Source organism: Pezoporus wallicus, unplaced genomic scaffold (genome assembly GCF_028554395.1).
Source record: "Pezoporus wallicus isolate ANWC-B61680 ecotype Strahan unplaced genomic scaffold, APGP_CSIRO_Pwel_v1 contig_10389, whole genome shotgun sequence".
Taxonomy (NCBI): Eukaryota; Metazoa; Chordata; class Aves; order Psittaciformes; family Psittacidae; genus Pezoporus; species Pezoporus wallicus.
In genome coordinates this window covers 403026-415865 of record NW_026637666.1, presented here as the reverse complement: position 1 = coordinate 415865, position 12840 = coordinate 403026, and the positions used below count along the sequence as shown (strand labels likewise).

The 12840-nt window shown below is 42.2% G+C and overlaps 1 protein-coding gene across 14 annotated transcripts in view; it reads right to left on the bottom strand.

The window, feature by feature from the left end:
* The window catches only part of BCAS3 (BCAS3 microtubule associated cell migration factor), a 361207-nt gene extending 351238 nt beyond the window's left edge, over positions 1-9969 (bottom strand). For 13 of the 14 annotated variants that reach the window (XM_057407125.1, XM_057407127.1, XM_057407119.1 and 10 more), the window contains exons 1-5: positions 9897-9969; positions 8490-8577; positions 5639-5693; positions 3664-3739; positions 1708-1814 (exon numbers count right to left, since the gene is read on the bottom strand). In XM_057407125.1, coding sequence (XP_057263108.1) covers positions 1708-1814; positions 3664-3739; positions 5639-5693; positions 8490-8560 — 309 coding nt within the window. In that variant the 5' untranslated portion in view covers positions 8561-8577; positions 9897-9969. Of the gene's footprint in view, positions 1-1707; positions 1815-3663; positions 3740-5638; positions 5694-8489; positions 8578-9896 lie in introns of those variants that run through there. The other variant, XM_057407133.1, reaches the window with a different exon arrangement.
* Between the last annotated feature and the right edge of the window lie 2871 nt (positions 9970-12840).

Sequence of the window (12840 nt, the reverse complement as noted above, 5' to 3'; positions counted from 1 at the left end):
CACAGAAAGTCACTTACGAGGGACACACAGAACTCTCACCTAACCACAGAGCAAGGGCATGTTACATACACACAGAGGAAAAAAAAAACCAACTATCTATACACAAAGCTGCTCTTATCACAGCATGGCCAGGACAAGCCCCATGTCAGCACAATGCACTTCAGCACAATTCTTCAGAAAACACAGGTTCAATTGGATAAGAACATTTCAGCAGGATAAAGTAAGCCGGTTTACAAAAATTCTTTAGCTTAAGGCAATGTGACTACTCACAGTTATCTTAACTAATGGATCAATTTGGCCTGTAACCGCTGGTACTGCTGCAGTTGTATCGTCTCTCTTAGCTCAGTGTCTTAGTGACACCTAATGTTTGTTTTCTGTAATACACGTCCAAGAACAAAGCCTTCCTGAACCACTTGAACCCGATTTGTACACTCACACAAAACCGAGCAGCCTTCAAAATAGTGTGCAAAGCTAATCACATACTGGAAATCCATGCTTAGTATTCAGTGTCATTCAAAGCCCAGGGTAAAGGCCGATTTAAAAAGAAAAAGATGAGTGAACAAGCGAGCTTTGCTGCCTCATACACGCTTCTGCTCTAAGGAGATAAATGATCCAAAGATATGCCTTGCTTCAGTAAAAATAAAGCCACCAAAGTTACAATTAGATATAGTTTCTCAGGACATACCATCAGATAAAATTTCCTATATTCTCGTTAAAATGTTCCTAAATTTTCATTAAAGCTCCTAAATTTTAGTACGATGTTACTAAATACTCACTCAATTTCTAAACCCTCCTTCAAATGCAAAAGCTCAACAGCTTGTTTCTTGTTCCTCATTTCCAGCTAACAACATGCAATCAAGAGGGGAAAAGCCAGTTCTCCCACACTCAGTGAAACTCTATTTAACTTTTGATGTACAAGTTCACATTATTTTCTATTACACTGAGCTACTGGTATATAAACATATCGTACATAGCTAACCAAAGAGTTATAAAAATATACACATTTCTTACAAAACCAAAGTATTCCACAAAGGGGAAGAGCTTCATCCTCTCTGCATTATTTTGAAGGACAAGGTGTTATAAGCAACTTTTAATTATTTTTTTTTGAATTTTCTAACCTACTGTGTTCAACTTTACTCTTTAGTTTGGAGAAATTTGGGGGAAATCCCCCAAATTAAGACCATGTGCTCATAAACCACTCTGAAACACCAACTGCAGGTTCTGTGTATGACAGCATGAAATCGAACCCATATGCACACACAGACTTCAGTAAAATTAAAATTGCAAATCATGTACATGACAAACGTGATTGTAAAATACTATTAATACTGTCATACTTGTGTTAAGGGGACAAACAAATTCTTTTCATACTTCTCCGCCCTTATTCCTTTCTGTATCTTAAAACGACTTCTGTTCTTTCTGGGATACAAACTATTCCATGATGTCAAGAACTACTTTCATTTAGACTCTGAAAATTTACTTAACAGAAATAATTTGTAGGAAGCCCTCAAATCTGAAGCTAAGTGAATTCAAGTGTTTGATCCATGCTCAGTATTAATCTTAAGATAAGCATATTGCAAACAAACCATATGACACCGATGGTAAATGTTGGATCTTTCTACTTTGATAGGAAAAATTAGAAGTAAAATATTAAAGTAGCAGAACATCACAAACAAAAAAGCCTCTGGCACAGAACTCTGTACTTACAGGTATGCTCCAGACTTGCATTCCGTCACTGTATCCAATCATCAGCAGTAACGGCGGTTCATTCCCGGTGCTGTGTATTTCATGGAACTCCATATTCCTTGATATATCTAAATTGAGTGTAAATATCAAAGTCATTATTAGTAGGTTAGAATCAACTATGGCTGATGTCAGTTATGCTCTTTTCTCAATGCATGTTTCTGGTGTCATTAAGTAAAAGCAAGCAAGATGGTTTCAAATAGTGTGCAGGAACAATACTGAAGTATATTCTTTTAGGCAAACACAACATTTGTTGAAGTTTCACAAAGAGGTTAAAAAGCACTACAATTTTAAATGGAGAAAAATATTCTGGATGACATTATGGGTTGTCTCTGAATACCCCAAAACCTTCTGTAATTCCTTCTCAAATGACTAATGGCAAACTTTTCAAGTAGAGCACAATTTGCAAAAGACCAACAAAACAAACATGAACAAATACAGAAATTAGAAATTCATAGACTGGGCAAAACTACTTCTAGATACTCTACAATTAATCTTTACATCAACCTTAACAAAAGAAGAAAATCCCGAGGAAGAAGAGTGCTAAAGGCCATAATCATCACCATCACAAATATTAAGCTTTTCCTGAGTAAAACTCTCTAAAGATACATTTTCAACCATGACAGAATGAACAGAAGCTCACTGCAAGCACAGGAGCATGAAACAAAGAGAGGAAGTATTTAGGATGGTGAAAGAGGATATATTCAGGCCCAAACAGATTAGGCTGCGTAGAAGTAAACTTAAACAGAATATGAAGGATTCTGAAGAACACTCTGAAGAGTTTTTGTTATACACTAGGAAAGAACCTGAAGAGGGAATGCCTGAGATTTTTTTAAAAACCAAACATACGAGGAAAACAAACCCACAAACAAACCTTAACCAGCCCAAAGCTGGACATAATGCCTTGTACAGGTTGACAAGTCTTTTCTAGTTCTAATAACCACGAATTTATGAACTGCCAGCCTCTGTGCCATTTCAACAGCTAGAAAACATGTAATCTTCCCTAATAACCCTTGGAAAGGTTGAAAATTCCCCATCACAGCTCTAGCTATGGTACTACTACTTCCTCTGAGACCAGAATGAGCCTTTACCATAGAGCTCTAGACAGGAAAATAAGATGGTAGATAAGAAACAGCAATTTGCTGGAAGACTTAAATACAGCATTCTCCAGAAGGCAGGTCCCATAGTTCATCAGTTAATTCAAGAAGCAATTACCTGATAGCAGCATTCAACCACCTCCCATTCAGTCCCTAACTTCCTTATTCAGAACAAGCTAACTGGGACAGACAGGTAAAACAGCTCCCATCTTAAGTTGGGATCTACTCGATACTCTCAGCAGCAGCTTGTAGCAATCACCATTCTCTCTTAAAAAGGTTGGAGACCTGTTTTCTGCACAAAGTCTTTGCTGATGATTCATTAAGATACACTGGAAGTGATAAACAAGTTACATGTTAAGAATATTTAGTGGCTTTGCTCTATTATTTCCCTGAAAAATGTCATGGAATCTGCTGCTCCCTTTACTCAACTGCTCTTCCTTTCTTGGTTACTCTAAAATCACACCACTGAAAATGTATCTGGGACCTGAACTGGTTTCACAGTTAGATAATGTGGCTTTCAAATCAATCAGTAGATTAAATAAATTCCATTCTATGCTTTGTTAGACTAAAATTGATTTTTTTTTTAATTTACCCCTCTTCCTAAGCACAAATTAATCTGAGTTAATGAAACCAGAAGATCTATATGTTCTGTTTGGCTGATAACGGACAAAAGTGCAGCTATTCACCGAGAATTCAGTGTATCTAGAACAGTGAAATTAAACACTTAATTTTGAGTCAACAAAGCTTATTGATAAAGCTGACTGAAATTACTGTACATAGACCCAAATACCACAAATATAACTGAGAGAAAATGAAGCCATACCATTTAAATCTGCATTTTCAAATCTGACCCAAATTATCTTCTCCTTTTCTTCTGCTGGTGGGGTTCCGCTGTAGGCCTGGACAAAAACCAAAAGGGTTGAAATAAGAAAGTTTAATATCTTTTTTTTCTCCCTCTGTAGACCATAGAGAGAATCTAAGTTAAAAAAGAAAAACAGAGATACGTGTATCTTTTTGCCACCAGTACTGCTGGGAGGTTTTGCTTCAAAGCTGAATGGTTCTATGATCAACATAAACCATGCTAAATATAACTCAACAAGCGTAACATCACTTACTAATGTGGAAATGACAAGACATATGTAACAATAAGTCTTCTGGAGCAGGTTAGAAATGCCATGCAAGTTACAGCAATTTAGTCAAGCCAAAACACAGCAGCTCCTACAACCTTTAGCTGTAGTAGTTAGAGGTTGTCATGTGAGGCATTTTTACTTTCGAAATTCTCTTTAATTCACTTAAAAGCTTTTTAAGGAAGACTGAGAAAAGAAAGAGATGTTTACTACACAGTTTATATTTTATTGAGATGTTTTACTTATATTTGTGACATCTTTAATATAGCCATTTAAAAGAGAATAAACTGTAATTCCAGTAGAATTCCATGTCACAGTTCGGGCTGTACAGATTCCCATAAAAAGATGCCATACACAAAGAAACTTTGAAGAAGACTTGAAATGTTTCTAAATTGCAGGCTTTACAGTTCTCAGGAGAAGCTGTGGTAGTAAAAACGTGAGCTACAGTAGAAATACCACTGTTTCCAAATTAATTATAACAAAATACTGGGCAGTATTTTGGATTAAATATGAAAAGAGCTTGTATAATAACTTTATACATGCCAGAAAGGCAATAACATGAACTAAAAATACAAATTTAAAAAGTAAGTGTGGGTATTACTTTTCAAAACAAATCACATTCCATGCTTCCCAGGCAAACTGATTTGTAAAATAAAACACAGACTGTGTCTTCTAACTACAGATGGGAAAAACGGGGGCATGTGTGGAACGCAGCAAACTTTTACATGAAAGTTTTGACTATTTTTAATTTTGACCATGAGTCCAAAATACATTTCACAAATGTGCATCAGTGAGGGGAATTTCTTTTATATTACTACTGAGGAAATCCGTAAGTAACCAAGAACCAAGACAGTTTCCTGAAGCTACAATTAGCTGCAGCACTCCTCCACTACAGACTACAGCTTTCCCAAAGAGTAACAGAACAAAACTAGTTTCTCTCTGCTACCAGGAGGCCTATGGACAATAAGAAGTGACCAATCCAGTTTCATGCTGCTGCCGCCTGTGAAACTATGACCCACAGCATCAGTGTTATTCTCTAGAGAGGAGGAGCCCAGAAATTAAAAATAAAACGAAATTAAATTGAACAAAGCAGAGTGAGGACTCCTGATTAGCAGGACTCATCACGCTGGGGAATGATGGGATCGCCAGAGCTCCACAGTTCCACAGAAGCCAGCACATTCCAAGACAAGTTAAGAAGACCAAAAAAAAGAGGGAGTAAAGGAGGCAAAGGAAACTTTCTCCTTTTCAGCCAATGATAAAAGCTGGGGTGACACAGGGTGCCTACCAAGTTTTTCCAACACCAACCCAGCCATTCACAGGTTTCCAACTACAACCCAGAAGAAAACATATTTGCAGGAGGCAGAGTAAGTAATACGTCCAGTCTCTCCCTCACCAGCTACTCTACCACCAAAACTACCACAGGAGAAGGCTGCAATCTTCTTCCTGCTGTTTATAGTGCAATTCTTTAACTTTTATGTGGCTGTGTTAATTATCACCCATCAGAGGAAGACCAATCTTCAGATAGTCAACACTTTCAAAAACTGGTCTCAAGATCCACGTTCAAAAACACTACAAGATCTGGCTTTGGTTTTTCAATATTCTGGTCCCCCCTGACACACACTTCAACTGCTTTGTACACCAAAAAAAACAGTCTGAAAGATCTTCACGTACCTGTGGCACAACATCTTGAAGAAACGTAACAACACTTTCCATGTACGACTGTTCCCTTGAAAACAGAAGGAGAATTCCAACTATCACTGAAACTCAAAGCGGTCATGAATACATAAGACATGTCAGCAGAGAAAACACGGATAATCTTTAGAGCAAAGGAAAAAGCATGCAATACAGTTACTTCACATACTGCCAAACACTCTGATAAACAGGGCCTGAAGGTGTGTAAAAAGCTAAGTGATACCTGTTTATGAAATAACCGCTTGGGGGGAATGTATAAAACACAAGAAGCAAGAAAGAAACCATGCTCTCCACATCAGAGAAGTACAGCAGGCATTTGGAAATTATACTTCCTTATTTTTCTACTTGATTTGGCTATTACAACATGAAGACGAAGCCTTACGCCAACGGCTGAAGTTCTCCTTTCGGGGCAAGTAAACTTTAAGACCTCAGATGCATTATGTATAATGCTGAACTAAATGGTACCACTTGGGGACAGGAGATGGAGTAAAAACCTAACTAAGAATAGTAAGGAGAGGGATTTTCAGATAAGATTTTATAGCTTGGGAAGCTTATTCCTTCTTGGAAGTTCATTAGAAGCAACGATTTAGAAGAGCATCTAGTGCAAGATACATTTGTTGTGATAGATTTAAACTAATGCTTTTATAAGCTTATCCGTACATAAGTGGTCAGTCTCTTGTGTAACTGCTGAGCAATATACAACCTGGGCTGACTCTATCAGACAGTGTCAAAACTATGCAACAAGTTTGTGCTTTCTGTGGTGAGCAATACTGAAACATGTTCACAACAAGAACTATCTTCATCAAGCCTTGAGGCAATTTAAAAAGCCCAAACTCTTTAGGCAAAGGCTGTGGCAGCCCCAAAATTGATTTTTCCTATTGGTAGTATTTTTTTCTGTGCTAACACAAGATTTGTCATAGAAAGAAATTAAAAACATAAACCAGGAAATCTCAAGTCTTGATGTCCAAAGGTACCTATGATTTCTTCATGCTCTCTGATACTGTGCTGTGCAATATTCTTTTAATAAAAATTGGTGTTTAGTATTTGAGAATGAAGTACTCTGTCCTATACACAGCAATAAAGGAGATATTTCAAGTCAAAAGCTGCAACAGCTGGATCAGGTAAACTGGTTGATTCCTCTTCTAAAACAAAGTTTTATATTTTAGAAAGCTTAGTCTAACTCATGACAAAACTCAATTCTGTTCAAAAATCCAAGGATTACTGCACCAAAGTGTGTTTCACTGCTTTACACTGAGGCCTTGTAAATGAGCTGTGGTTTCTAGTGCTGATTCTTCTTTGATTTATGTAGGTCACCAACACTGTCTTTGTACACCTTGAGAGCCCTTTATTACCCAGCAGTAACACTTGTCTATAGGTATGGTATTAAACAGCATTTGAAGTTCTCATGCAAATGCCTACCAGCAAGAGTCACACTGTCGTCATCCTTCACCTCAGGAAATAACTTTTTTGCTCCCCCCAAGTACATCTTGAAACCAAGCTGATGTTCAGGAAATGTTTTATTCAGTGTATATACACTAAATCTCTCCTAAAGTTGAGAAACTTCCAGGAAAGTACATTTAAAGTGCTTCAAAATGACCAAAATAACAATAAAACCTACTAAAAAAAAAAAAGTGCATCTTCCCTTAGTAAGAATGTAGGAGCTTAAGATAACTGGTGGAATGCTGCTCCACATACAGAAGCTCTCATCAGAAAGACTGAAATTTCTGAGATAAAAAGATGCACCTCAAACACAAGCCACCATATTTAACAAACAAAAAGAACAGGTAATTTCATTCTTACAGTGGTTTTCTAGTATCATATCTTAAAGTGTATTTTGAAGAAAAGGTCATTACAAACAGAAATGCCTTTGTTGAGCAGTTCTGCAACAGTAAAAATAAAAGCTTACTCTACCACATGGCTGTAAGACAAACCTCTAACACAACTTTCTGTGTTATGACAGTTGGTTTCTTGTGCTCCCTAGTAAAACTGAAAAGAATTTTGATTTCAAAATACACAGCCTTCTCCAGGGCAAACTAACAGCTGCTAAAACCGATGGCACAAGTGAACACTACAATATGGTGCCATTTTGCAGCAACAGCTCAGCAGTATAAACATCCCCAGGACAAAAGAAAAACTGCTACAAAGATCCTTAGACAGAGACAAGACCATAAATCTTCTGGGCTCTCCTACTAAGCTCTTTTGCCATGAAAGTATTTTCATGTGAACACAACAAAAATAAAGGATGCCCAAGCAAAAACATGGTCTCCTATACACTCTGAGTGGAGAGAAGTAGCTTCTTCCTTTGCTCTTGGCTTTGTTCTCGTAAGTAAAAACACAAATAAAAACTAGAATCCACAATTCTGTTTACTGAAGGACTTTAATGAAAGGCTTGTGTGTTTTAATACATCCACCCCTGTGACAAGGTACGATTAGAACAGCAACAAAGGAAGATACTATGCATATTCCTCCTAACCTAAGGAAGAAGCTTGCGATCACTGACCTGCAGGAAGAGAGATGTTTGCACAGCAAGTAAAATTGTGTAAAAAACCCAAAACATTGCAATGTCTTCCTTTTTAAAACGTACAACTTTGCAGGTTTTGGTGTAGAAGTGAGAAGTATCCCATTTACAGAGACAGTTTGAGCTGCACAGTCCTGGGACACAGGAATGCAACATCAGTTTATTTTAGTGGAATATACTCAATACAATGAACCCACATGATCGACTCGCACCCTCACAGCTGGCTCTGAAAGAAAGTCCAGGCTAGGGCCTTCTTCTACCACTAAACAAAGCCAATTTCAAGCCAGGGCTACTCTTCTAGAAGGCGCTTACGTGACAGCTTGTGGACGAACCACCACTCCTCCGGTGCAGCGGCTGGGGCGGCGCGGGGACTCTGTCGCCATTGTGTCTTCACAGGTACCTGTAAGAAACACATTGCTTTTTAACAATGATTTGTAGCAGGATTGTTGATCACGCTGGTTCTTGACATACTCTTTGGGATGGTAAAAACCTCCAGAGGAAAGAGGTGGGGTGGGTTTACAGCTGCTTTACAGCGCTTTAAAACAAAAAAACAAAATGAATCCCAAGCAAATCACTTCTTTTTGCAGTACCTCAATCACTACAGCTCCTGCAATGCACGTGAAAGCAAAACCAACACAGACCTGCGTGATGAAGCTGAAAGTTTTCTTCAAACTGTACATTAACAACAGCGGCACCGGTACTTGCTGATAATCAGCAGTTATCAGCACCACTATTCAAGACTAATAAGCTGTTGTGTTATAAAATAGTTATATAAAAATAATGCAAATCATAACTGCAGTCTGTTGTACTCTTGACAATGGGTTACATTGAAGCTAACATGAAAAGTGTGATGGAACACATTCTACTTCTTTTTCATGTCTGCTTTTTGTACCATCTTCAAGTTCTGCTTCACGCTTCTGTTCTCCATGTGAAAACTCAGCCTAACAGTTTTAAAGGCAAAAAACAGTTGAGAAGCATCACAGATCGCAGACACCTCTCCACCCACCCTGTTATCCTGTCCTACTCCAAACGAAGAACCAGTACATGAAGTGAGAGAAATACGCTATCAGCATCAGTCCACCTTTGGGCACCTCTTTAAGTAAGGCACTTAGCCCCACAGAAATGAATAACACCACCTTCAGCAACACAACTGAAGCTTAACACACAAGCCAAGCAACCCCAAGAGACAAAACAGCGCGTAATATCCCTTCACACTGTACCTCAGCCCAGCCAGTGCCCCGGCCCGCCCCTCAGCCAGGACCGCTGTCACCTGCACAACAGCCCCGAGCACCGGCGAAGCTGCCGGGCCGAGGCGAGCCCTCCCGCGGGCGTGAGCCCCGGCCCCAGGACGCCGGCGGCCGGGAGGCCCCAGGCACCCTCAGCCGCCCGCTGTTGAGCAACTCCAAGAAGCAAAACACCCCAACCGGACCGGCCTCTACCCCGACCGCCGCCCCGTGAATCAGGCCGCGGCCATTCGGGCAGGCGCCGAGACCCGACGGACGCTCCCCGCCCGCTGCCGGGGGCTCCCTCAGGGCCCGCGCTGCCTCCCACCCCCGCCTCCTCCCCTCAGCGCCCCGGCCACTGCCCGGCCTCTCATCCCCGCGCTCCCCCTCAGAGCCGGCCGCAGAGCGCCCCTGGAGCGCGGCCCCGCCTCAGCGCTCCCGGCCCCGGGCTCAGCGCAAGGGGCGCGGGCCGCGCTCCCGCCCAGCGCGCCCTCACCTGCCGCCGCTGCCCTCCGCCCGGCGCCGCACTGACAGTGTTTGGGGTCCCCACGGGGAATGACACCCAGCGCACGGCGACAGGGTGCCCAGAGAAGCTGTGGCTGCCCCATCCCTGGCAGTGTTCAAGGCCAGGTTGGACACAGCGGCTTGGAGCAAGCTGCTCTATGGAAGGGGTCCCTGAAACTGGATGAGCTCTAAGGTCCCTTCCAACCCAAACCATCCTGTAACCACAGATGACACGATTGATAGACAACAGAACAGCAAAGGCATACAGAGCCTTGGGAAAACTCTGTAAGAGTCTGGTGCAGTAAACACCTGAAGAAAAGTACAAAGATTAGTGTCTATAGAGCTATTGTACTGTCTACTCTTTTACATGGGTCTGAATCATGGGTCATCTACTGTCATCACCTGCTACTCATGCCATCCAGAGGGACCCTGACACGCTTGTGAGGTGGGCTGATGCCAACCTCATGAAGTTTAACCATGCCAAGTGCAAGGTCCTACACCTGGGTCGGGGCCATCCCAGGCACAGCTACAGGTTGGGCAGAGAAGAGATTCAGAGCAGCCCTGTGGAGAAGGACTTGGGGGTGCTGGCCAATGAGGAAATGAACATGAGCCGGCTTCAGTGTGCACTTGCAGCCCAGAAACCAACGTGACCAGCGTGACCAGCAGGTCGAAGGAGGTGATCCTGCCCCTCTGCTCTGCTCTTGTGAGACCTCACCTGGAGCATCGTGTGCAGTTCTGGTGTCCTCAACATAAAAAGGACATGGAACTGTTGGAACAAGTCCAGAGGAGGGCCACGAGGATGATCAGGGACTGGAGCACCTCCTGCATGAAGACAGGCTGAGAAAGTTGGGGCTGTTCAGCCTGGAGAAGAGAAGCTGATGGAGACCTCATAGCAGCCTTCCAGTATCTGAAGGGGGCCTATAGGGATGCTGGGGAGGGACTCTTCATTAGGAACTGTAGTGACAGGACAAGGGGTAACGGGTTAAAACTTAAACAGGGGAAGTTTAGATTGGATATAAGGAAGAAATTATTTACTGTAAGGGTGGTGAGGCACTGGGATGGGTTGCCCAGGGAGGTTGTGAATGCTCCATCCCTGGCAGTTCAAGGCCAGGTTGGATGAGGCCTTGGGTGATATGGTTTAGTGTGAGGTGTCCCTGCCCATGGCAGGGGGGTTGGAACTGGATGATCTTAAGGTCCTTTACAACCCTATTCTATGACTCCTTGAACGCTTTCATCAGCGCTGCCTCCATACAATTCTAAACATCCATTGGACTGACTACGTGTCAAATGTTACTGTCCTCAAACAGGCAGGAGTCACCAGCATGGAGGCCACATTGCTGAAATTGCAGCTGCACTGGGCAGGGCATGTCTCTAGGATGGAGGATCACCGCCTCCCTAAGATCGTGTTTTACGGTGAACTTGCCACCGGTTGCCGCAAGAGAAGTGCCCCAAAGATATAAGGACTCCCTGAAACACCACCTTAGCCTTGGCCATATTGACTACCATCACTGGTCCACCTTGGCCTCCAATGGGGAGGCTTGGAGACACACCATACATAATGCCGCTGGCTCCTTTGAGAACTCAGGCAGAACTAGTCTCAAGGAGAAAAGACAACATAGAAAGAATCACGCCCCGCCTGTACCACCCAAGGAGACCTTTCACTGTGCTTTTTCCAGCCGGATTTGCCTACCTCACATTGGCCTTTTTAGTCATCAGCGCCCTTGTAGTAAGTGTGGGTAAAGCCCTTCCCAAATCTTCGTTTGCGAAGTCAAGCCATGAATGAATGATGTCTAAAATGAACACCTGAGGAGCATAGCATGGCACACTGCTTCCCAATGTGCCTGCTTTCAGAACACAGGAACTGCTACTCACTCCTTTAGACTGAAGAAAACATGAAACAGGAAGAGAAGTCCCCACTGTTGTTGCCCCACAGGAAAACAAACCCCAACAAACCAACCAACAATAGTGATTTTTATTTACGTATTACTTTTGGAGGCCATGCACTGCCAGCATCTCGATGATGGAGAACTGCACATGTTGGAGCTTCACTTCACAAGGATCAAGTAGAAAGCTGGTGTAACTCAGACTGGTTTTACTACAGGGACGCTGTAGGGTTTTGGTTTATTAAAAGGGGGGGAAAAAACAACGTAGAATCATAGAATAGTTAGGGTTGGAAAGGACCTTAAGATCATCCAGTTCCAACCCCCGACACCTCACACTAAACCATGCCACCCAAGGCTCTGTCCAACCTGGCCTTGAACACCACCAGGGATGGAGCATTCACTACAGAATCACAGAACAGTTAGGGTCGGAGGAGCCCAAGGCTAGAACTGTGGTGAGAAATGCAGGAGGATGAGGCACACATTTAAGTGCAGCAGAACTTGATGGAGATTTGTATTTTGCTTCTACGCAGAGCAATAAACCTGGGAAATTTGCTATAGTCTTTTATGGACATCCTAAGCAGCAATACAGGTACCTAATCACTGCATTATACTCACATCTTTATTGTGACCAGTCATCTTTAAAAGGTTGAATGTCATCAAACTGCAATCAGACAATACTGAGTTAATTGCAAAGACCACTGCAAGGTAAGCACATACAGCTGTCTTATCCCTGTGTGCTCCCCACGTTTATGGTGTATCATTTCAACATCACTTATAGCAAAACTTACACTGAGCTGTGAGGTACATCCCATAGACCAAGAATGAAATCCCTGAAGGATCTTACCTGCACAGACTGTTCCTCCCACCCTGCACGATGGTGCTGCGTTCACAGGATGGGTGAAAGAGAAATCCACATTTTCAGAAGGCTCATGCTTCCCCCTAGGATTTCTGTAACCATGGTAACACAGAGAGAGAGCAGCCCTGATTTCAACCCGTGTTTTATTGTTCCAGCAGTAAAGAATTAGATGCTATAAATAACCACCCATCAGCATA